Raw genomic sequence first — 26,672 nt, 5'->3', positions numbered from 1 at the left:
CACAGTGTGTCTACTAACTAAAGGAACAGCTGATGTATTTCCATCCGTCCATCCATCCATTTTCTTCCGCTTATCCGGGCCCGGGTCGCGGAAGCAGCAGCCCAAGCAGCAGAGAAGCCCAGGCCTCCCTCTCCCTAGCCACCTCCACCAGCTCATCCGGGGGGACCCCAAGGCATTCCCAGGCCAGCCGAGAGATATAATCTCTTCAGCGTGTCCTGGGTCTGCCCCGGGGCCACCTCCCGGTAGGACATGCCTCCTTTCGATGGGGAGGACACGCGGCTCTACTTTGAGCCCCTCCTGAATGGCTGCGCTCCTCTGCCTGTCTCTAAAGGAGAGGCCAGCCACCCTTCAGAGGAAGCTCATATCTACCGCTTGTATTCGCGATCTTGTTCTTTCAGTCACTACCCAAAGCTCATGACCATAGGTGAGGGTAGGGACGTAGATTGACCGGTAACTCGATAGCTTCGCTTTTACACTCAGCTCCCTCTTTACCGCAACAGACCAGTGCAGCGTCCGTATCGCTGCAGACGCAGCCCCGATCCGTCTGTCAAACTTCCGTTTCCTTCTCCCGTCACTCGTGAACAAGACCCCAAGATATTTGAACTCCTCCACTTGGGGCAGCAACTCGTCCCTGAGCCGGAGTGGGCACGCCACCCTTTTCCGGCTGAGGACCATGGTCTCAGACTTAATTCTGATCAATGTATTTCTAGGGAGAGAATAGAATGAGAGAGAAGTTCACCCAGAGATGGAGAAAAATGTAAGGAAGGAAGAAGAGAGAAGAGAGGTTATATTTAAAGGTAAGGACTGCAAAACAAACTGAGGTATGCTAACTGTGTAATTCAAAGATTGTGTGAAAATACTGCAGTTTAGTGCAGAATAAACAGGTTAGCTTGTTGTACTGTATTACAGTAAAGCTCTGTGTTGGACTGGTGCACAGTCTGTGTTCATGGTCAGGGTTACAGGTTACATCAGTGTAGCAGAGATGAGTTTGAATGAAAGCTGCTGATGCTGAGATTCATTCACTGAAATCAACATTTCTACAGCCTGTATGCTGTCAGTGTAGGGGATGGAGATCAGCTCAGATAGCTGTGAAATACTGGGTTACATCTTTGTGAATTCAGTTCATCCACACAGAGCAGTAAACCTCAGAGCAGCAGCAGCAGGTCAGCCGATCACAGCCTGCACACCAACATAGTTTACTGCAGCTCACAATAGAAAGTTGTGATTCTTCTCCACATGCAGAGCCACTACAGCTGATCTTAGGGTTCCTCCACCTTGTGAATCCTACTGTAACCCCTGAGTATCCTCATGTTTGTGTTTAGGTGGAGGCACAGTCACCCTCTACTATGGAGGACACAGAGAACAGAGCTGTGTTTAAATTCCCTTTCACAGTTTGTGTCCTACATAACAGAGTCAAGCTGAGTGCATTCATTAGGATTAAAATTTAGATTGGAATAACATTTCTATTCTCATGTATTATTTTATATTACAATAATATATAATGAGGTTCAGTTAGCTTTACAGAAAGATAGCTGTAGTAACGTCCTCCAAAGAACTACTTTTACTTTCTTATTTTGAGCACATTTCAGAGCCTGTACTTTTTACTTTTACTTAAGTAAAGAAGTTGAACCAGTACTTCGACTTTTATCAAAGTATTTTTTTAACACAAGTACTTGTACTTAAGTACAGAATGTCAGTACTTTTGCCACCTCTGTATATATGTACAATGTATATGGACAGTCTTTTTTATGTTTAAGTGTATGTACAATGTATATGGACAATTTTTATGTACAATTGTATGCACACATACTAAATAAATACTGAATAAATGACACTGGTGAACCACAGTGTCACCTATTAAGGGAGGAGTTATAGAGTTTGATGGCCACAGGTAGGAATGACCTCCTGTGGTGCTCTGTGGTGCATTTTGGTGGGATGAGTCTTGCACTGAATGAATGTGCTCCTGTGTCCCATCAATGTGTTGTAGAGTGGGCGGGAGCCATTGTCCATAATGGCCTGCAGCTTAGACAGCATCATCCTCTCCGTCACTGCCATAAGCGAATCCAGCTCCACTCCCTCAACATCACTGGCTTTGTGGATCAGTTTATTGAGTCTGTTGGCATCTGCTGCCCTCCGCCTGCTGCCCCAGCATGCCCCAGCATCCTCGATGCCGTTGCATGCTGGGGCAGCCGCCACCACAGACTCATAAACATCCTGAGCACATTCCGGCAGATGTTGAAGGACCTCAGGTGTCTCAGAAAATAGAGACGACTTTGGCCCTTCCTGTATAGTGCATCAGTGTTCTTAGCCCAGTCCAGTTTGTTGTCAATGTGTACTCCCAGATATTTGTAGTCCTCTACGGTGTCCACATTGCCACCCCCCCCCCCCCCCCCCCCCCCCAGATGGACATCGGGGCCACCTGTGCCTTGTCTTTCCTCAAGTCCACCACCAGTTCCTTTGTCTTTGTCACGTTGAGCTCTAGATGGTTCTGCTCGCACCATGTGACAAAGTCCTTCACCATCATCCTGTACTCGTCCTCATCACCCCTGCTGATACATGCTGATACATCCAACTATTGCAGAGTCATCAGAAAACTTCTGAAGATGGCAGGTCTCTGAGCTGTAGTGGTGTAGAGGGTGATGAGGAAGGGAGAGAGGACAGTTCCATGTGGGGCTCCAGTGTTGCCAACTACACTGTTAGACACACAGTGCTGCAGGCGTACATACTGTGGTCTGCCAGTCAGGTAGTCAACAATCCAGGACACAAGGGGGACATCTACCTGCATCGCTGTCAACTTATCAGGTTGAATGGTGTTGAATGCACTTGATTCATTTTTATCAAATTATTTTTAAGCCTAGCATTTGCTCATCTTCTTCCACTTTTTAACTGATTGAACACAAACTGGAACACATGAAAACACACTGTTTTTTGCTGCCCATCTTTTGATTCTTTTAAATATGCTGACAGCCTCCTGCCACCTGTTGCGCTCTATATGGACATCTCTACCTTTCTGCACTCATTCATGGCTGAAGAACTGTAAAATATTATTACCATGGATGGATCTTTGGTTCCACATATTTTTAACAATGTTCCCAAGGGACAGTACACATCTTCAAACTTGTTTGTAACATTTAAAAAAAAACTATCAGCAAAATATCATGCAAAGAGCTGCTCACTGGCTGAAGTGCACTTGGGACAGGCTCTGCTGGCAGGCTCCCACGTGTCATTCCAGATTTTGCCACTGGAAAATCAGATTTTGGAACAAAAGAACAGCAAGAACTTTAAAATCAGGTTTGGAGTTACTTTATGCACACAGAGGCTTTGCTTAAGCCAAGTAGTAGGCTATAAAAAAAAATACATTTACTTGAATACTGAACTAAAATAATGATTTACATTTTATGGCTCTTTCCCACTTCCTCAGACTGAAATGCTGCACTCATTAGTACTTGTATGACAGCTTCCTGCTTTTCAGTTGAACTTTTCTTCATGTCCTTTCTGTGAAGTTAAAACAAAGCTTCTCCAAATGTGATTTTTTTTTTTTGATAATTATAAAGGTTGAAGTGTTCTGCTGTATGCTGAGAAATTCTGCTTCCTCAGTGATTTTCTCTTAAATGCATCAAAGAGACAAAAAGAGGATATTTTCCTGATCTCTTTGTTTCCACTTTTCAGACATGCGCTGTTCTTAGTAATAATAGGTAGGTGGCCCTGCACCCCCACCCCCACCCCCCGTATACCTGGTGGCCCTTGGTGTTCCTATAAAAACCAAAAAACTCCCGATTGGATAAAAAAAAAAAAATCAGATCATGCTCAAACTACGCAAACCTCGTGAACAGCCCTACATCAACAATTCTCTTCTGCTGAAGGCAAAAACAGAATTTCATGGTTATCATAACCTTCTGCATAAGCTTAGTGCCATGAGCAGTACAATGTTTTTCCATGTTAAAGCATGGAGTGTCGGCAGGGTGATCAGCTGACATGGAGTTTTTGTTTGTTTGGAATCATTGTAACAAACCTGACTATTAAGAACATGGCTTATATGCTACAGTTTTTGAGGTGGGCGGCTGAATGTATCCTGACACTATCTACTAACCCTGACTTAATAAAATATCTATCACTAACGTGATTTTTAATTAAAGTAGGTTTTTATCTCGGAGTTTATCTTGAAGTAAACATTAAATTGACCCAATAACTTTAATAAGCTGCATTGACTCAAGAGTCTGAATTTCTGAACTTCTGTCTCTGTGCTCACAGTTTCTGAAACATAACGAGTGTCTCTGCAAAACAAACTATGCAGCTAACGCTGTTTACACCCTAAAACATCCAAAGTACTGATTATTTCCCTTCATGTCACAGATACAATAAATACAGATGCTTAGTTCAGGTATAACTGATAAAAAGAGTGTTGCTCAGATTGCAATAAATCCTTGGTGTTTGTCGTAGATATAATAACAAAATGAGTGTACACAGAATGTACAAGAGGCCGGCATAAAATGTTTCTGGTGATTCAATAAAAGTGTCTCTTTTAAAATATCTTTCATCATCTATATCCCACTGTCCCTAGTAATCTTCTCCTCCACCTAATCCAGTGGTTCTCAAATCCAGGCCTCGTGGCCCAGTGTCCTGCAGGTTTTAGATGTGTCTCTGCTTCAACACACCTGAGTCAAATAGAGAAGTCATTAGCAGGACTGTGGAGAACTTGACTGCATACTGAGGAGGTAATTCAGCCATTTGATTCAGGTGTGTTGGATCAGGGACACATCTAAAACCTGCAGGACATCGGCCCTCGAGGCCTGGAGTTAACCACCCCTGTGTTGCAGGGTCCCTGTCTCCCTAAACTGATGTGTGCAGGTTAGCATTTGTCCATATATTACCATACCATACCATATATATGTATAATGTAAGAAATTAGAGTTTCAAGCTCTTGTTTGTTTTTCCGATAAGATGACCTGATGTAAAACTTTTATTCTTTAAATCACTGATTTTGTATATGTACTGATTGTGTATCCTGCAGTGCTGCTTTCATGTGTTCCTGTTTTGTGCGCTTTAATAAAGTGTTCTGTGTTACAGTAACAGTGAATTGTGGAATCAATACATTTCTAAATTTGGCTTTAATCAACCTTAGACTTACTAACATTCTTTGAATCAGCCTCCTTAGGGCACTGATAAACATCAAGCACAAAGAAATGTCATTTAGCAAAAGAATAAACATTCATTCACATGTTCAATTACATTTCTTTATTATGTTATACACAAATAACATTATGTGCCCAAATAGGCTCACAAGAGCTCATCATTTAGGAGAAAAATGACAGACCAGAACCAAAACAACAACAAGTACAGTACAGGCAGGTGACAAAGACAAGTTTGTGAGCTGTTTCCTGGAATTGATTCTAAAAGTGTCTGAAATGCTAATCAAACAGGAGGATCCACGGGAGCTCATCAGCAGGCCGGTGAGTTCCTCTACAACTCGCCAGCCCCCCACAGATCATGCAAGACGGACCCTAGCACGGACTCCAGTACAGCCTGTGCGCCACACAAGGAGTGGCAGGCTCACCAAGCCCCCAGAAAGACTGAACTTGTATAATCAAACATACACACATTACACAAAAAAAAAAAAAAAAAACAGTAAGTGATATATGTTGTCACTGCTTCAATGTTAATATCTCAGATATGTCCTGATGTTGAGATAATGACCAGTTAGGGGTCATATTGGACATGAGAAAGGGGAACAGTAACAGATAAGCATGCATCTTTTACTAGTTATGTTAAAAGTAATCGCAGTAATATTAAGTGTTTAATGAAAGTGTTAAAAGGGGAGATGTTATGGGGTAAACTGTGCCACCCTGTGGTGGCTTGGGGGTATTTGGAAAAGACGTACCTAAGAAAGTACAGCCCCGTTGTTGTATGGGTCTTTGCCGTGTTGCAGCGTTCATTAAACAGCTATGCCAATGCTCACTTTCTGGTTCTCTGTGCTTAGCATTACACACACAACATCGGCCTCCTGTCTTTTTGTCAGTGCCACCATCTTCATACATTTTCTTATCCACTTTTTCACTTCAGGGTTGCAGGGGGGCTGGCTCCTGTCCCAGGTATTGGGCAAAATGCAGAATACTTTTTTTTTTAAAAAAGCTGATCCCTAAACTAAACCCACAGATAGATTTCTTGTGAGGTTTATGTGTCCTGTTTCCCGCCTAGAGTCTGTATCTGCTGCACGATTACGGTATCATTATAAACGTGTGTTTACCATAATGAATGTGGCAACAGGAAGCCTGGTAATTACAGAATGAATTATTTGAGGTATTATTATTGTGCTGTGGGGCTTTAGGGTTGACAGAATACACAGAGGTCTCTACCTCTGGGCTGCTTAAAGATCCAGTTTATCCAAATGACCAAAGCTGCATATACAGCAGGTGCTGTCAGGCTTCAGATATATACATCATTCCCCTCCACAGTCCATGGCCCAGTGTTTCAATGAGATCTTGTAAGCCGTTGTTTTACTGCTCATGCTTACATCTACAATAAGAAAATGGAGCTGAGCAGCTGCCATTTTTATGCATCTTTTCACACTAGTGACCTAAATACAGCTGTAGTCTACACTTTATTTATTTATACAATAAAAGTATTTTTATGAAATAAATCAATCAAATGTAGTGTAATGTAGTGTAGAATGAATAAAGAATTTTGAATGTAACAACATGAGACTTGCATGAAGTGTTTCCACGGTGACTCTTCTAGAATTCTGCTTCAAAGCTCAAAAACAATTCAGTTGTGGAAGAGAGGCGATCGTGTTTGGAGTGTTTTAGTTTGTGTCTTTGAGTTCTCAAAGTTTTCGGAGTATATTTGGCTGTTTTTTTTCCCCCTGTTGCGATACACAACAGCGGCATTTCGATGGAAAGTAGTAGAGGAATCTACAAACCCATCAGGGTATGAGAGCGTTTTTCTTTGTACTGCATTTAAACCATTTAAAGAGGTTGATGTATTTTTTAAAAGCTAAGAAACTGAGAATCAAATGAACTAATGATGAGTAACTTCTTATTTCTCTGGCAGGTGTTGTTTGGCACACCCATTTATGAAACAACTTTGGACACTTGTTGGCATCTTCAGGGCTACAAGACCCAGGTAAGATCCACTATCTATCCAAGCCCAAACTGACATCAAATATGTTGAAGTCTGCAAAACAGTGTGGTCTTGATGAAATATCTGCTTTTATTTTTAGATTGCAGTGATGAGGGAGTTCCTCAGGCTTCAGCAGGAAGATCATATTCCACCTCAGATCACTGCTGAAGATATGAGCAACTTACTGGTGCAGGAGAGCAAAAAGACAGTGAGAGAGCAGTGAGTTACTGAGACACCTACAGAGCATCCAGCTCTCAGCTGAAAGTCTGTTTGTAATGAAGTGTAAATGCTGACATCAAACCTGTTTTGTTTCCTTTCAAGGCTCTGGGAGTTTAAAATGGAGGATTTTGAAGAAAAAGAGGCCAAACCTCTTCTGAAACTGGTAAGACTAGGAAGCTGATGAGGCTTGTATTGATCTGGAGTTTTGTTTTTGTTTTTTTTCACTATGTTCACAAAAGCTCAAAACAAAAGTGCATTCTCTATGTTTTTGTTCCAGGTGTGGGCAGTAAATGTTAACAACAGAATGAGGGATGTTGAGTTTCAAGCCCAGATGCTCCTGAAATTTCCAAAGGCCACACCTCCTACATTTCAGTGAGTCCCATTTGACAAACATTCATTAACAGTTCAACTACTGTGTTTCACTATTTCTGGCTTTAAAACAACACATATAACCTTAATCTACAGAAATCCTAAACTCCTCAGCATGGCCAACAAGTACATTGAGATGCTCATAGAGATGCAGCAGGAAACCCAGACCTCCAGACTGCTCACCGCAGAGGACGTGGTGATAGAGGTGGTTCCACGAGTCCTGCAGGGCTTCTGGCAGCTTCCTCCCAAACCCCTCTTGAACATGGCATCCAAGAGTCTGAGTGTACTCTGCACCAGTGTTACAAAGGCAACTTTGGATAAGGTCTCCAAGACTGTCACAACAATGGAAAGCCAGGCCATCTTCTCCAGCTCCATCAGAGATGGCCTGGTCCAGACCATCTTGAGAGAAATTAGAGAGCAAATGCCACTTGACATTCTTCTGAACAGCATTTCAAACGTTGCACCAAAGCTGCTCAGTACAATTGCTGTTGTAGCACAGAAACACATTTGCACTCTCTTTAAAGAAACACCTTTCCAAAGTCTGCCGACGTCTGGGGTTCTGCCAAGTGAGGAACCCACTGCTGAACCTCCTTCCTGGTCTGAGGCTCTGCCCAGTGAGGAACCCACTGCTGAACCTCCTTCCTCGTCTGAGGCGCTGCCTAGTGAGGAACCCACTGCTGAACCTCCTTCTTCATCTGAGGCTCTGCCTAGTGAGGAACCCACTGCTGAACCTCCTTCCTCGTCTGAGGCTCTGCCCAGTGAGGAACCCACTGCTGAACCTCCTTCCTCGTCTGAGGCGCTACCCAGTGAGGAACCCACCGCTGAACCTCCTTCCTCATGTAAGGGTCATCTCAGTCAGGAACCCACTGCTGAACCTCCTTCCTCATCTGACGCTCTGCCCAGTGAGGAACCCACTGCTGAACCTCCTTCCTCGTCTGACGCTCTGCCCAGTGAGGAACCCACTGCTGAACCTCCTTCCTCATCTGAGGCTCTGCCCAGTGAGGAACCCACTGCTGAACCTCCTTCCTCATCTAAGGGTCATCTCAATGAGGAACCCACTTCTGAACCTCCTTCCTCATCTGAGGCTCTGCCCAGTGAGGAACCCACTGTTGAACCTCTTTCTTCATGTAAGGGTCGTCTCAATGAGGAACCCCTTGCTGAACCTCCTTCCTCATCTGAGGCTCTGCCTAGTGAGGAACCCACTGCTGAACCTCCTTCCTCATCTGAGGCTCTGCCCAGTGAGGAACCCACTTCTGAACCTCCTTCCTCATCTGAGGCTCTGCCCAGTGAGGAACCCACTGCTGAACTTCAACAGAAGAAAAAGAAGAAAAAAATGGGATTTTTCCGTAAATTCCTGAGAACTCTGTGTTGTTGTTGTGTCAGTCACACAGCAACTGACTGATTATAATTGGATTGAATTAAATTGAATTGTAGTGAATTGAATTGTATTGAATTGAATAAATGTTGAATATTACTCCACATCACCTACATTGGAAATTATTTGCTTAGTTAGTGTCCAGAATTAAATCCTGTCCATAGCAGGACATCAGTATATTTATCAGGACTCGGGAACATGAGTAAAAGCAGCATTTACACTCTGCAAAGAGTGTAAGAACCATCAGCATCTTCCAGCATTTCCAGATGTGTGTTTTACAGTGGTTTATTTAGGAACAGAGCTGTATCAGTCTAACATAAAACTATCAGCATGAAGGGATGCATGGAAAAATGCCCATTTAGATAAAGACCCTTGCTGTATGACTTCAACGTTTCACTCCTTAATTGTTACTTATAGTACAGCATGTGTGAAACAGATGCCCGTTATGAAGTCACAATGTCATTTGGAGTTCAAAGTCTTCAAATCAGAAAGAGTAACCACTTGGGTAGTTGCAGATATTTGAAAATATGCAGAACTGTGTGTATCAGGAAAGAAACTCAAGTTCCAAAAAACTGTATTTTCAGATAAATAGTTTTAAGAGTCACTCCATGGAAAAGTCAGGTTTTCTGTCCATAGCCTTTACACAAATGTTCAATTTGAATAAGACTTTAAAGGTACAATTTGCTGCTGTGCTAAAACAAAACAAAATATTATTTGAACAATTACAGCTTATGGAAACATCAATTTTCCAATTAAAAAAAAAAACAGATAAAGAATGATTGTCAGCACATCAGTGTGCATCCCATGTCTGAATGCATAGAGGATGTATGAGTGAGAATGTACCAAAACACTTTGTCAGCCAAGCAGCCTCCAAGAGGATCAAAAAGGAGTCTCCCGTAGGTTCAGGCAGGTGGGCTCCACCCAGTAGGTACCTGAAAAAGGTAGACACCAGCAATAAGAAAACAAGGCCAGCCCAGTGGCCCTCACAGTTGTGTTTTTCATTATTCCAACATTTCTTCAGTTTGCATTTTATTATGTGTATTGTGTGTTTTTGTAAAGCATTTTAACACTCATTTTTGTGATGTAAAAACAAACCTGATTACTGTCATTCATATTATGAGCTGTCTCGTGAGTAAGGTTAACTTACCTCTGGGGCTGATCTGGCTGCTAAATCAGACTAACCATGACTGGATTCATGAAGTGTAGATAACTTACAGCTAGCTGGTTGACCTTAGCCTGCTTGCTTGAAAACATTATTGCAGGCAAAAAGCTGTCTGAGTGGATGCTTTTGGTATCCAAACTGAAGGGACTAGCAGCCCGTTGCCAAAAAACCCTACAATCTGTCCCCATACTTTTAGCTTAATCTATGAAGATAATGGAGATTGACACGACTAACATTGTATTTTTGCCACAACAAGGTGATTCCCAAGTGGAGGAGAAACCAAGAAGTGTCAGGCCCAAAAAACATGATCTGAAAGTCCTCTATATGGACATCTTTACCTTTCTGCACTCATTCATGGCTGAAGAACTGTAAAATATTATTACCATGGATGGATCTCTGTTTCCACATATTTTTAACAATGTTCCCAAGGGACATTACACATCTTCAAACTTATTTGTAACATTTTTAAAAAACTATCAGCATAATATCATGCAAAGAGCTGCTCACTGGCTGAAGGAGGCGGCACCTGGGACAGGCTCCGCTGGCAGGCTCCCACGTGTCATTCCAGATTTTGTCACTGGAAAATCAGATTTTGGAACAAAAGAACAGCAAGAACTTTAAAATCAGGTTGGGAGTTACTTTATGCACACAGAGGCTTTGCTTAAGTCAAGTAGTAGGCTATAAAAAGAAATACATTTACTTGAATACTGAACTAAAATAATGATTTACATTTTATGGCTCTTTCCCACTTCCTCAGACTGAAATGCTGCACTCATTAGTACTTGTATGACAGCTTCCTGCTTTTCAGTTGAACTTTTCTTCATGTCCTTCATGTGAAGTTAAAACAAAGCTTCTCTAAATGTGTTTTTTTTTTTTTTTTTTGATAATTATAAAGGTTGAAGTGTTCTGCTGTATGCTGAGAAATTGTTTGTTTGGAATCATTGTAACAAACCTGACTATTAAGAACATGGCTTATATGCTACAGTTTTTGAGGTGGGCGGCTGAATGTATCCTGACACTATCTACTAACCCTGACTTAATAAAATATCTATCACTAACGTGATTTTTAATTAAAGTAGGTTTTTATCTCGGAGTTTATCTTGAAGTAAACATTAAATTGACCCAATAACTTTAATAAGCTGCATTGACTCAAGAGTCTGAATTTCTGAACATCTGTCTCTGTGCTCACAGTTTCTGAAACATAACGAGTGTCTCTGCAAAACAAACTATGCAGCTAATGTTGTTTACGCCCTAAAACATCCAAAGTACTGATTATTTCCCTTCATGTCACAGATACAATAAATACAGATGCTTAGTTCAGGTATAACTGATAAAAAGAGTGTTGCTCAGATTGCAATAAATCCTTGGTGTTTGTCGTAGATATAATAACAAAATGAGTGTACACAGAATGTACAAGAGGCCGGCATAAAATGTTTCTGGTGATTCAATAAAAGTGTCTCTTTTAAAATATCTTTCATCATCTATATCCCACTGTCCCTAGTAATCTTCTCCTCCACCTAATCCAGTGGTTCTCAAATCCAGGCCTCGTGGCCCAGTGTCCTGCAGGTTTTAGATATGTCTCTGCTTCAACACACCTGAGTCAATAGAGAAGTCATTAGCAGGACTGTGGAGAACTTGACTGCATACTGAGGAGGTAATTCAGCCATTTGATTCAGGTGTGTTGGATCAGGGACACATCTAAAACCTGCAGGACATCGGCCCTCGAGGCCTGGAGTTAACCGCCCCTGTGTTGCAGGGTCCCTGTCTCCCTAAACTGATGTGTGCAGGTTAGCATTTGTCCATATATTACCATACCATACCATATATATGTATAATGTAAGAAATTAGAGTTTCAAGCTCTTGTTTGTTTTTCCGATAAGATGACCTGATGTAAAACTTTTATTCTTTAAATCACTGATTTTGTATATGTACTGATTGTGTATCCTGCAGTGCTGCTTTCATGTGTTCCTGTTTTGTGCGCTTTAATAAAGTGTTCTGTGTTACAGTAACAGTGAATTGTGGAATCAATACATTTCTAAATTTGGCTTTAATCAACCTTAGACTTACTAACATTCTTTGAATCAGCCTCCTTAGGGCACTGATAAACATCAAGCACAAAGAAATGTCATTTAGCAAAAGAATAAACATTCATTCACATGTTCAATTACATTTCTTTATTATGTTATACACAATAACATTATGTGCCCAAATAGGCTCACAAGAGCTCATCATTTAGGAGAAAAATGACAGACCAGAACCAAAACAACAAGATGTACAGTACAGGCAGGTGACAAAGACAAGTTTGTGAGCTGTTTCCTGGAATTGATTCTAAAAGTGTCTGAAATGCTAATCAAACAGGAGGATCCACGGGAGCTCATCAGCAGGCCGGTGAGTTCCTCTACAACTCGCCAGCCCCCCACAGATCATGCAAGACGGACCCTAGCACGGACTCCAGTACAGCCTGTGCGCCACACAAGGAGTGGCAGGCTCACCAAGCCCCCAGAAAGACTGAACTTGTATAATCAAACATACACACATTACAAAAAAAACAAAAAAAAAAACAGTAAGTGATATATGTTGTCACTGCTTCAATGTTAATATCTCAGATATGTCCTGATGTTGAGATAATGACCAGTTAGGGGTCATATTGGACATGAGAAAGGGGAACAGTAACAGATAAGCATGCATCTTTTACTAGTTATGTTAAAAGTAATCGCAGTAATATTAAGTGTTTAATGAAAGTGTTAAAAGGGGAGATGTTATGGGGTAAACTGTGCCACCCTGTGGTGGCTTGGGGGTATTTGGAAAAGACGTACCTAAGAAAGTACAGCCCCGTTGTTGTATGGGTCTTTGCCGTGTTGCAGCGTTCATTAAACAGCTATGCCAATGCTCACTTTCTGGTTCTCTGTGCTTAGCATTACACACACAACATCGGCCTCCTGTCTTTTTGTCAGTGCCACCATCTTCATACATTTTCTTATCCACTTTTTCACTTCAGGGTTGCAGGGGGGCTGGCTCCTGTCCCAGGTATTGGGCAAAATGCAGAATACTTTTTTTTTTAAAAAAGCTGATCCCTAAACTAAACCCACAGATAGATTTCTTGTGAGGTTTATGTGTCCTGTTTCCCGCCTAGAGTCTGTATCTGCTGCACGATTACGGTATCATTATAAACGTGTGTTTACCATAATGAATGTGGCAACAGGAAGCCTGGTAATTACAGAATGAATTATTTGAGGTATTATTATTGTGCTGTGGGGCTTTAGGGTTGACAGAATACACAGAGGTCTCTACCTCTGGGCTGCTTAAAGATCCAGTTTATCCAAATGACCAAAGCTGCATATACAGCAGGTGCTGTCAGGCTTCAGATATATACATCATTCCCCTCCACAGTCCACGGCCCAGTGTTTCAATGAGATCTTGTAAGCCGTTGTTTTACTGCTCATGCTTACATCTACAATAAGAAAATGGAGCTGAGCAGCTGCCATTTTTATGCATCTTTTCACACTAGTGACCTAAATACAGCTGTAGTCTACACTTTATTTATTTATACAATAAAAGTATTTTTATGAAATAAATCGATCAAATGTAGTGTAATGTAGTGTAGAATGAATAAAGAATTTTGAATGTAACAACATGAGACTTGCATGAAGTGTTTCCACGGTGACTCTTCTAGAATTCTGCTTCAAAGCTCAAAACAATTCAGTTGTGGAAGAGAGGCGATCGTGTTTGGAGTGTTTTAGTTTGTGTCTTTGAGTTCTCAAAGTTTTCGGAGTATATTTGGCTGTTTTTTTTCCCCCTGTTGCGATACACAACAGCGGCATTTCGATGGAAAGTAGTAGAGGAATCTACAAACCCATCAGGGTATGAGAGCGTTTTTCTTTGTACTGCATTTAAACCATTTAAAGAGGTTGATGTATTTTTTAAAAGCTAAGAAACTGAGAATCAAATGAACTAATGATGAGTAACTTCTTATTTCTCTGTCAGGTGTTGTTTGGCACACCCATTTATGAAACAACTGTGGACACTTGTTGGCATCTTCAGGGCTACAAGACCCAGGTAAGATCCACTATCTATCCAAGCCCAAACTGACATCAAATATGTTGAAGTCTGCAAAACAGTGTGGTCTTGATGAAATATCTGCTTTTATTTTTAGATTGCAGTGATGAGGGAGTTCCTCAGGCTTCAGCAGGAAGATCATATTCCACCTCAGATCACTGCTGAAGATATGAGCAACTTACTGGTGCAGGAGAGCAAAAGACAGTGAGAGAGCAGTGAGTTACTGAGACACCTACAGAGCATCCAGCTCTCAGCTGAAAGTCTGTTTGTAATGAAGTGTAAATGCTGACATCAAACCTGTTTTGTTTCCTTTCAAGGCTCTGGGAGTTTAAAATGGAGGATTTTGAAGAAAAAGAGGCCAAACCTCTTCTGAAACTGGTAAGACTAGGAAGCTGATGAGGCTTGTATTGATCTGGAGTTTTGTTTTTGTTTTTTTTCACTATGTTCACAAAAGCTCAAAACAAAAGTGCATTCTCTATGTTTTTGTTCCAGGTGTGGGCAGTAAATGTTAACAACAGAATGAGGGATGTTGAGTTTCAAGCCCAGATGCTCCTGAAATTTCCAAAGGCCACACCTCCTACATTTCAGTGAGTCCCATTTGACAAACATTCATTAACAGTTCAACTACTGTGTTTCACTATTTCTGGCTTTAAAACAACACATATAACCTTAATCTACAGAAATCCTAAACTCCTCAGCATGGCCAACAAGTACATTGAGATGCTCATAGAGATGCAGCAGGAAACCCAGACCTCCAGACTGCTCACCGCAGAGGACGTGGTGATAGAGGTGGTTCCACGAGTCCTGCAGGGCTTCTGGCAGCTTCCTCCCAAACCCCTCTTGAACATGGCATCCAAGAGTCTGAGTGTACTCTGCACCAGTGTTACAAAGGCAACTTTGGATAAGGTCTCCAAGACTGTCACAACAATGGAAAGCCAGGCCATCTTCTCCAGCTCCATCAGAGATGGCCTGGTCCAGACCATCTTGAGAGAAATTAGAGAGCAAATGCCACTTGACATTCTTCTGAACAGCATTTCAAAACGTTGCACCAAAGCTGCTCAGTACAATTGCTGTTGTAGCACAGAAACACATTTGCACTCTCTTTAAAGAAACAACCTTTCCAAAGTCTGCCGACGTCTGGGGTTCTGCCAAGTGAGGAACCCACTGCTGAACCTCCTTCCTGGTCTGAGGCTCTGCCAGTGAGGAACCCACTGCTGAACCTCCTTCCTCGTCTGAGGCGCTGCCTAGTGAGGAACCCACTGCTGAACCTCCTTCTTCATCTGAGGCTCTGCCTAGTGAGGAACCCACTGCTGAACCTCCTTCCTCGTCTGAGGCTCTGCCTAGTGAGGAACCCACTGCTGAACCTCCTTCCTCGTCTGAGGCGCTACCCAGTGAGGAACCCACCGCTGAACCTCCTTCCTCATGTAAGGGTCATCTCAGTCAGGAACCCACTGCTGAACCTCCTTCCTCATCTGACGCTCTGCCCAGTGAGGAACCCACTGCTGAACCTCCTTCCTCGTCTGACGCTCTGCCCAGTGAGGAACCCACTGCTGAACCTCCTTCCTCGTCTGACGCTCTGCCCAGTGAGGAACCCACTGCTGAACCTCCTTCCTCATCTAAGGGTCATCTCAATGAGGAACCCACTTCTGAACCTCCTTCCTCATCTGAGGCTCTGCCCAGTGAGGAACCCACTGTTGAACCTCTTTCTTCATGTAAGGGTCGTCTCAATGAGGAACCCCTTGCTGAACCTCCTTCCTCATCTGAGGCTCTGCCTAGTGAGGAACCCACTGCTGAACCTCCTTCCTCATCTGAGGCTCTGCCCAGTGAGGAACCCACTTCTGAACCTCCTTCCTCATCTGAGGCTCTGCCCAGTGAGGAACCCACTGCTGAACTTCAACAGAAGAAAAAGAAGAAAAAAATGGGATTTTTCCGTAAATTCCTGAGAACTCTGTGTTGTTGTTGTGTCAGTCACACAGCAACTGACTGATTATAATTGATTGAATTAAATTGAATTGTAGTGAATTGAATTGTATTGAATTGAATAAATGTTGAATATTACTCCACATCACCTACATTGGAAATTATTTGCTTAGTTAGTGTCCAGAATTAAATCCTGTCCATAGCAGGACATCAGTATATTTATCAGGACTCGGGAACATGAGTAAAAGCAGCATTTACACTCTGCAAAGAGTGTAAGAACCATCAGCATCTTCCAGCATTTCCAGATGTGTGTTTTACAGTGGTTTATTTAGGAACAGAGCTGTATCAGTCTAACATAAAACTATCAGCATGAAGGGATGCATGGAAAAATGCCCATTTAGATAAAGACCCTTGCTGTATGACTTCAACGTTTCACTCCTTAATTGTTACTTATAGTACAGCATGTGTGAAACAGATGCCCGTTATGAAGTCACAATGTCATTTGGAGTTCAAAGTCTTCAAATCAGAAAGAGTAACCACTTGGGTAGTTGCAGATATTTGAAAATATGCAGAACTGTGTGTATCAGGAAAGAAACTCAAGTTCCAAAAAACTGTATTTTCAGATAAATAGTTTTAAGAGTCACTCCATGGAAAAGTCAGGTTTTCTGTCCATAGCCTTTACACAAATGTTACATTTGAATAAGACTTTAAAGGTACAATTTGCTGCTGTGCTAAAACAAAACAAAATATTATTTGAACAATTACAGCTTATGGAAACATCAATTTTCCAATTAAAAAAAAAAAACAGATAAAGAATGATTGTCAGCACATCAGTCTGCATCCCATGTCTGAATGCATAGAGGATGTATGAGTGAGAATGTACCAAAACACTTTGTCAGCCAAGCAGCCTCCAAGAGGATCAAAAAGGAGTCTCCCGTAGGTTCAGGCAGGTGGGCTCCACCCAGTAGGTACCTGAAAAAGGTAGACACCAGCAATAAGAAAACAAGGCCAGCCCAGTGGCCCTCACAGTTGTGTTTTTCATTATTCCAACATTTCTTCAGTTTGCATTTTATTATGTGTATTGTGTGTTTTTGTAAAGCATTTTTAACACTCATTTTTGTGATGTAAAAACAAACCTGATTACTGTCATTCATATTATGAGCTGTCTCGTGAGTAAGGTTAACTTACCTCTGGGGCTGATCTGGCTGCTAAATCAGACTAACCATGACTGGATTCATGAAGTGTAGATAACTTACAGCTAGCTGGTTGACCTTAGCCTGCTTGCTTGAAAACATTATTGCAGGCAAAAAGCTGTCTGAGTGGATGCTTTTGGTATCCAAACTGAAGGGACTAGCAGCCCGTTGCCAAAAAACCCTACAATCTGTCCCCATACTTTTAGCTTAATCTATGAAGATAATGGAGATTGACACGACTAACATTGTATTTTTGCCACAACAAGGTGATTCCCAAGTGGAGGAGAAACCAAGAAGTGTCAGGCCTAAAAAACATGATCTGAAAGTCCTCTATATGGACATCTTTACCTTTCTGCACTCATTCATGGCTGAAGAACTGTAAAATATTATTACCATGGATGGATCTCTGTTTCCACATATTTTTAACAATGTTCCCAAGGGACAGTACACATCTTCAAACTTATTTGTAACATTTTTAAAAAACTATCAGCATAATATCATGCAAAGAGCTGCTCACTGGCTGAAGGAGGCGGCACCTGGGACAGGCTCCGCTGGCAGGCTCCCACGTGTCATTCCAGATTTTGTCACTGGAAAATCAGATTTTGGAACAAAAGAACAGCAAGAACTTTAAAATCAGGTTGGGAGTTACTTTATGCACACAGAGGCTTTGCTTAAGTCAAGTAGTAGGCTATAAAAAGAAATACATTTACTTGAATACTGAACTAAAATAATGATTTACATTTTATGGCTCTTTCCCACTTCCTCAGACTGAAATGCTGCACTCATTAGTACTTGTATGACAGCTTCCTGCTTTTCAGTTGAACTTTTCTTCATGTCCTTCATGTGAAGTTAAAACAAAGCTTCTCTAAATGTGATTTTTTTTTTTTTTTTGATAATTATAAAGGTTGAAGTGTTCTGCTGTATGCTGAGAAATTGTTTGTTTGGAATCATTGTAACAAACCTGACTATTAAGAACATGGCTTATATGCTACAGTTTTTGAGGTGGGCGGCTGAATGTATCCTGACACTATCTACTAACCCTGACTTAATAAAATATCTATCACTAACGTGATTTTTAATTAAAGTAGGTTTTTATCTCGGAGTTTATCTTGAAGTAAACATTAAATTGACCCAATAACTTTAATAAGCTGCATTGACTCAAGAGTCTGAATTTCTGAACTTCTGTCTCTGTGCTCACAGTTTCTGAAACATAACGAGTGTCTCTGCAAAACAAACAATGCAGCTAACGCTGTTTACGCCCTAAAACATCCAAAGTACTGATTATTTCCCTTCATGTCACAGATACATTAAATACAGATGCTCAGTTCAGGTATAACTGATAAAAAGAGTGTTGCTCAGATTGCAATAAATCCTTGGTGTTTGTCGTAGATATAATAACAAAATGAGTGTACACAGAATGTACAAGAGGCCGGCATAAAATGTTTCTGGTGATTCAATAAAAGTGTCTCTTTTAAATATCTTTCATCATCTATATCCCACTGTCCCTAGTAATCTTCTCCTCCACCTAATCCAGTGGTTCTCAAATCCAGGCCTCGTGGCCCAGTGTCCTGCAGGTTTTAGATGTGTCTCTGCTTCAACACACCTGAGTCAAATAGAGAAGTCATTAGCAGGACTGTGGAGAACTTGACTGCATACTGAGGAGGTAATTCAGCCATTTGATTCAGGTGTGTTGGATCAGGGACACATCTAAAACCTGCAGGACATCGGCCCTCGAGGCCTGGAGTTAACCACCCCTGTGTTGCAGGGTCCCTGTCTCCCTAAACTGATGTGTGCAGGTTAGCATTTGTCCATATATTACCATACCATACCATATATATGTATAATGTAAGAAATTAGAGTTTCAAGCTCTTGTTTGTTTTTCCGATAAGATGACCTGATGTAAAACTTTTATTCTTTAAATCACTGATTTTGTATATGTACTGATTGTGTATCCTGCAGTGCTGCTTTCATGTGTTCCTGTTTTGTGCGCTTTAATAAAGTGTTCTGTGTTACAGTAACAGTGAATTGTGGAATCAATACATTTCTAAATTTGGCTTTAATCAACCTTAGACTTACTAACATTCTTGAATCAGCCTCCTTAGGGCACTGATAAACATCAAGCACAAAGAAATGTCATTTAGCAAAAGAATAAACATTCATTCACATGTTCAATTACATTTCTTTATTATGTTATACACAAATAACATTATGTGCCCAAATAGGCTCACAAGAGCTCATCATTTAGGAGAAAAATGACAGACCAGAACCAAAACAACAAGATGTACAGTACAGGCAGGTGACAAAGACAAGTTTGTGAGCTGTTTCCTGGAATTGATTCTAAAGTGTCTGAAATGCTAATCAAACAGGAGGATCCACGGGAGCTCATCAGCAGGCCGGTGAGTTCCTCTACAACTCGCCAGCCCCCCCACAGATCATGCAAGACGGACCCTAGCACGGACTCCAGTACAGCCTGTGCGCCACACAAGGAGTGGCAGGCTCACCAAGCCCCCAGAAAGACTGAACTTGTATAATCAAACATACACACATTACAAAAAAAAAAAAAAAAAACAGTAAGTGATATATGTTGTCACTGCTTCAATGTTAATATCTCAGATATGTCCTGATGTTGAGATAATGACCAGTTAGGGGTCATATTGGACATGAGAAAGGGGAACAGTAACAGATAAGCATGCATCTTTTACTAGTTATGTTAAAAGTAATCGCAGTAATATTAAGTGTTTAATGAAAGTGTTAAAAGGGGAGATGTTATGGGGTAAACTGTGCCACCCTGTGGTGGCTTGGGGGTATTTGGAAAAGACGTACCTAAGAAAGTACAGCCCCGTTGTTGTATGGGTCTTTGCCGTGTTGCAGCGTTCATTAAACAGCTATGCCAATGCTCACTTTCTGGTTCTCTGTGCTTAGCATTACACACACAACATCGGCCTCCTGTCTTTTTGTCAGTGCCACCATCTTCATACATTTTCTTATCCACTTTTTCACTTCAGGGTTGCAGGGGGGCTGGCTCCTGTCCCAGGTATTGGGCAAAATGCAGAATACTTTTTTTTTAAAAAAGCTGATCCCTAAACTAAACCCACAGATAGATTTCTTGTGAGGTTTATGTGTCCTGTTTCCCGCCTAGAGTCTGTATCTGCTGCACGATTACGGTATCATTATAAACGTGTGTTTACCATAATGAATGTGGCAACAGGAAGCCTGGTAATTACAGAATGAATTATTTGAGGTATTATTATTGTGCTGTGGGGCTTTAGGGTTGACAGAATACACAGAGGTCTCTACCTCTGGGCTGCTTAAAGATCCAGTTTATCCAAATGACCAAAGCTGCATATACAGCAGGTGCTGTCAGGCTTCAGATATATACATCATTCCCCTCCACAGTCCATGGCCCAGTGTTTCAATGAGATCTTGTAAGCCGTTGTTTTACTGCTCATGCTTACATCTACAATAAGAAAATGGAGCTGAGCAGCTGCCATTTTATGCATCTTTTCACACTAGTGACCTAAATACAGCTGTAGTCTACACTTTATTTATTTATACAATAAAAGTATTTTTATGAAATAAATCAATCAAATGTAGTGTAATGTAGTGTAGAATGAATAAAGAATTTGAATGTAACAACATGAGACTTGCATGAAGTGTTTCCACGGTGACTCTTCTAGAATTCTGCTTCAAAGCTCAAAACAATTCAGTTGTGGAAGAGAGGCGATCGTGTTTGGAGTGTTTTAGTTTGTGTCTTTGAGTTCTCAAAGTTTTCGGAGTATATTTGGCTGTTTTTTTTCCCCTGTTGCGATACACAACAGCGGCATTTCGATGGAAAGTAGTAGAGGAATCTACAAACCCATCAGGGTATGAGAGCGTTTTTCTTTGTACTGCATTTAAACCATTTAAAGAGGTTGATGTATTTTTTAAAAGCTAAGAAACTGAGAATCAAATGAACTAATGATGAGTAACTTCTTATTTCTCTGTCAGGTGTTGTTTGGCACACCCATTTATGAAACAACTGTGGACACTTGTTGGCATCTTCAGGGCTACAAGACCCAGGTAAGATCCACTATCTATCCAAGCCCAAACTGACATCAAATATGTTGAAGTCTGCAAAACAGTGTGGTCTTGATGAAATATCTGCTTTTATTTTTAGATTGCAGTGATGAGGGAGTTCCTCAGGCTTCAGCAGGAAGATCATATTCCACCTCAGATCACTGCTGAAGATATGAGCAACTTACTGGTGCAGGAGAGCAAAAAGACAGTGAGAGAGCAGTGAGTTACTGAGACACCTACAGAGCATCCAGCTCTCAGCTGAAAGTCTGTTTGTAATGAAGTGTAAATGCTGACATCAAACCTGTTTTGTTTCCTTTCAAGGCTCTGGGAGTTTAAAATGGAGGATTTTGAAGAAAAAGAGGCCAAACCTCTTCTGAAACTGGTAAGACTAGGAAGCTGATGAGGCTTGTATTGATCTGGAGTTTTGTTTTTGTTTTTTTTCACTATGTTCACAAAAGCTCAAACAAAAGTGCATTCTCTATGTTTTTGTTCCAGGTGTGGGCAGTAAATGTTAACAACAGAATGAGGGATGTTGAGTTTCAAGCCCAGATGCTCCTGAAATTTCCAAAGGCCACACCTCCTACATTTCAGTGAGTCCCATTTGACAAACATTCATTAACAGTTCAACTACCGTGTTTCACTATTTCTGGCTTTAAAACAACACATATAACCTTAATCTACAGAAATCCTAAACTCCTCAGCATGGCCAAAAGTACATTGAGATGCTCATAGAGATGCAGCAGGAAACCCAGACCTCCAGACTGCTCACCGCAGAGGACGTGGTGATAGAGGTGGTTCCACGAGTCCTGCAGGGCTTCTGGCAGCTTCCTCCCAAACCCCTCTTGAACATGGCATCCAAGAGTCTGAGTGTACTCTGCACCAGTGTTACAAAGGCAACTTTGGATAAGGTCTCCAAGACTGTCACAACAATGGAAAGCCAGGCCATCTTCTCCAGCTCCATCAGAGATGGCCTGGTCCAGACCATCTTGAGAGAAATTAGAGAGCAAATGCCACTTGACATTCTTCTGAACAGCATTTCAAACGTTGCACCAAAGCTGCTCAGTACAATTGCTGTTGTAGCACAGAAACACATTTGCACTCTCTTTAAAGAAACACCTTTCCAAAGTCTGCCGACGTCTGGGGTTCTGCCAAGTGAGGAACCCACTGCTGAACCTCCTTCCTGGTCTGAGGCTCTGCCCAGTGAGGAACCCCACTGCTGAACCTCCTTCCTCGTCTGAGGCGCTGCCTAGTGAGGAACCCACTGCTGAACCTCCTTCTTCATCTGAGGCTCTGCCTAGTGAGGAACCCACTGCTGAACCTCCTTCCTCGTCTGAGGCTCTGCCTAGTGAGGAACCCACTGCTGAACCTCCTTCCTCGTCTGAGGCGCTACCCAGTGAGGAACCCACCGCTGAACCTCCTTCCTCATGTAAGGGTCATCTCAGTCAGGAACCCACTGCTGAACCTCCTTCCTCATCTGACGCTCTGCCCAGTGAGGAACCCACTGCTGAACCTCCTTCCTCGTCTGACGCTCTGCCCAGTGAGGAACCCACTGCTGAACCTCCTTCCTCATCTGACGCTCTGCCCAGTGAGGAACCCACTGCTGAACCTCCTTCCTCATCTAAGGGTCATCTCAATGAGGAACCCACTTCTGAACCTCCTTCTTCATCTGAGGCTCTGCCAGTGAGGAACCCACTGTTGAACCTCTTTCTTCATGTAAGGGTCGTCTCAATGAGGAACCCCTTGCTGAACCTCCTTCCTCATCTGAGGCTCTGCCTAGTGAGGAACCCACTGCTGAACCTCCTTCCTCATCTGAGGCTCTGCCCAGTGAGGAACCCACTGCTGAACTTCAACAGAAGAAAAAGAAGAAAAAAATGGGATTTTCCGTAAATTCCTGAGAACTCTGTGTTGTTGTTGTGTCAGTCACACAGCAACTGACTGATTATAATTGGATTGAATTAAATTGAATTGTAGTGAATTGAATTGTATTGAATTGAATAAATGTTGAATATTACTCCACATCACCTACATTGGAAATTATTTGCTTAGTTAGTGTCCAGAATTAAATCCTGTCCATAGCAGGACATCAGTATATTTATCAGGACTCGGGAACATGAGTAAAAGCAGCATTTACACTCTGCAAAGAGTGTAAGAACCATCAGCATCTTCCAGCATTTCCAGATGTGTGTTTTACAGTGGTTTATTTAGGAACAGAGCTGTATCAGTCTAACATAAACTATCAGCATGAAGGGATGCATGGAAAAATGCCCATTTAGATAAAGACCCTTGCTGTATGACTTCAACGTTTCACTCCTTAATTGTTACTTATAGTACAGCATGTGTGAAACAGATGCCCGTTATGAAGTCACAATGTCATTTGGAGTTCAAAGTCTTCAAATCAGAAAGAGTAACCACTTGGGTAGTTGCAGATATTTGAAAATATGCAGAACTGTGTGTATCAGGAAAGAAACTCAAGTTCCAAAAAACTGTATTTTCAGATAATAGTTTTAAGAGTCACTCCATGGAAAAGTCAGGTTTTCTGTCCATAGCCTTTACACAAATGTTACAATTTGAATAAGACTTTAAAGGTACAATTTGCTGCTGTGCTAAAACAAAACAAATATTATTTGAACAATTACAGCTTATGGAAAACATCAATTTTCCAATTAAAAAAAAAAACAGATAAAGAATGATTGTCAGCACATCAGTGTGCATCCCATGTCTGAATGCATAGAGGATTTATGAGTGAGAATGTACCAAACACTTGTGTCAGCCAAGCAGCCTCCAAGAGGATCAAAAAAGGAGTCTCCCGTAGGTTCAGGCAGGTGGGCTCCACCCAGTAGGTACCTGAAAAAGGTAGACACCAGCAATAAGAAAACAAGGCCAGCCCAGTGGCCCTCACAGTTGTGTTTTTCATTATTCCAACATTTCTTCAGTTTGCATTTTATTATGTGTATTGTGTGTTTTTGTAAAGCATTTTTAACACTCATTTTTGTGATGTAAAAACAAACCTGATTACTGTCATTCATATTATGAGCTGTCTCGTGAGTAAGGTTAACTTACCTCTGGGGCTGATCTGGCTGCTAAATCAGACTAACCATGACTGGATTCATGAAGTGTAGATAACTTACAGCTAGCTGGTTGACCTTAGCCTGCTTGCTTGAAAACATTATTGCAGGCAAAAAGCTGTCTGAGTGGATGCTTTTGGTATCCAAACTGAAGGGACTAGCAGCCCGTTGCCAAAAAACCCTACAATCTGTCCCCATACTTTTAGCTTAATCTATGAAGATAATGGAGATTGACACGACTAACATTGTATTTTTGCCACAACAAGGTGATTCCCAAGTGGAGGAGAAACCAAGAAGTGTCAGGCCTAAAAAACATGATCTGAAAGTCCTCTATATGGACATCTTTACCTTTCTGCACTCATTCATGGCTGAAGAACTGTAAAATATTATTACCATGGATGGATCTCTGTTTCCACATATTTTTAACAATGTTCCCAAGGGACAGTACACATCTTCAAACTTATTTGTAACATTTTTAAAAAACTATCAGCATAATATCATGCAAAGAGCTGCTCACTGGCTGAAGGAGGCGGCACCTGGGACAGGCTCCGCTGGCAGGCTCCCCCGTGTCATTCCAGATTTTGTCACTGGAAAATCAGATTTTGGAACAAAAGAACAGCAAGAACTTTAAAATCAGGTTGGGAGTTACTTTATGCACACAGAGGCTTTGCTTAAGTCAAGTAGTAGGCTATAAAAAGAAATACATTTACTTGAATACTGAACTAAAATAATGATTTACATTTTATGGCTCTTTCCCACTTCCTCAGACTGAAATGCTGCACTCATTAGTACTTGTATGACAGCTTCCTGCTTTTCAGTTGAACTTTTCTTCATGTCCTTCATGTGAAGTTAAAACAAAGCTTCTCTAAATGTGATTTTTTTTTTTTTTTGATAATTATAAAGGTTGAAGTGTTCTGCTGTATGCTGAGAAATTGTTTGTTTGGAATCATTGTAACAAACCTGACTATTAAGAACATGGCTTATATGCTACAGTTTTTGAGGTGGGCGGCTGAATGTATCCTGACACTATCTACTAACCCTGACTTAATAAAATATCTATCACTAACGTGATTTTAATTAAAGTAGGTTTTTATCTCGGAGTTTATCTTGAAGTAAACATTAAATTGACCCAATAACTTTAATAAGCTGCATTGACTCAAGAGTCTGAATTTCTGAACTTCTGTCTCTGTGCTCACAGTTTCTGAAACATAACGAGTGTCTCTGCAAAACAAACTATGCAGCTAACGCTGTTTACGCCCTAAAACATCCAAAGTACTGATTATTTCCCTTCATGTCACAGATACATTAAATACAGATGCTTAGTTCAGGTATAACTGATAAAAAGAGTGTTGCTCAGATTGCAATAAATCCTTGGTGTTTGTCGTAAATATAATAACAAAATGAGTGTACACAGAATGTACAAGAGGCCGGCATAAAATGTGTCTGGTGATTCAATAAAAGTGTCTCTTTTAAAATATCTTTCATCATCTATATCCCACTGTCCCTAGTAATCTTCTCCTCCACCTAATCCAGTGGTTCTCAAATCCAGGCCTCGTGGCCCAGTGTCCCGCAGGTTTAAGATGGGTCTCTGCTTCAACACACCTGAGTCAAATAGAGAAGTCATTAGCAGGACTGTGGAGAACTTGACTGCATACTGAGGAGGTAATTCAGCCATTTGATTCAGGTGTGTTGGATCAGGGACACATCTAAAACCTGCAGGACATCGGCCCTCGAGGCCTGGAGTTAACCACCCCTGTGTTGCAGGGTCCCTGTCTCCCTAAACTGATGTGTGCAGGTTAGCATTTGTCCATATATTACCATACCATACCATATATATGTATAATGTAAGAAATTAGAGTTTCAAGCTCTTGTTTGTTTTTCCGATAAGATGACCTGATGTAAAACTTTTATTCTTTAAATCACTGATTTTGTATATGTACTGATTGTGTATCCTGCAGTGCTGCATTTATGTGTTCCTGTTTTGTGCGCTTTAATAAAGTGTTCTGTGTTACAGTAACAGTGAATTGTGGAATCAATACATTTCTAAATTTGGCTTTAATCAACCTTAGACTTACTAACATTCTTTGAATCAGCCTCCTTAGGGCACTGATAAACATCAAGCACAAAGAAATGTCATTTAG

At 41.3% G+C, this 26,672-nt stretch overlaps 1 protein-coding gene and 1 long non-coding RNA gene across 2 annotated transcripts; both read left to right on the top strand.

The window, feature by feature from the left end:
- Positions 1–6,888: 6,888 nt before the first annotated feature.
- LOC115787216 (proline-rich protein 36-like) lies at positions 6,889–11,446 on the top strand. The gene is made up of 7 exons (XM_030739800.1): positions 6,889–6,924; positions 7,048–7,119; positions 7,217–7,335; positions 7,438–7,498; positions 7,613–7,707; positions 7,801–8,654; positions 11,433–11,446. The coding sequence occupies exons 1-7, from the start codon at positions 6,889–6,891 to the stop codon at positions 11,444–11,446; spliced, it is 1,251 nt and encodes a 416-aa protein (XP_030595660.1).
- Positions 11,447–13,961: 2,515 nt separating this feature from the next.
- Positions 13,962–14,490, top strand: LOC115786452 (uncharacterized). Its single transcript, XR_004020423.1, has 3 exons — positions 13,962–14,102; positions 14,226–14,297; positions 14,395–14,490. It is a non-coding gene; the product is annotated as an uncharacterized LOC115786452 (long non-coding RNA).
- The last annotated feature ends 12,182 nt before the right edge of the window (positions 14,491–26,672 follow it).

This window comes from Archocentrus centrarchus, chromosome 10 (assembly GCF_007364275.1).
Source record: "Archocentrus centrarchus isolate MPI-CPG fArcCen1 chromosome 10, fArcCen1, whole genome shotgun sequence".
Taxonomy (NCBI): domain Eukaryota; kingdom Metazoa; phylum Chordata; class Actinopteri; order Cichliformes; family Cichlidae; genus Archocentrus; species Archocentrus centrarchus.
Note: the sequence above shows the minus strand (reverse complement) of the source record. Positions and strands in the feature narration are given on the sequence as shown.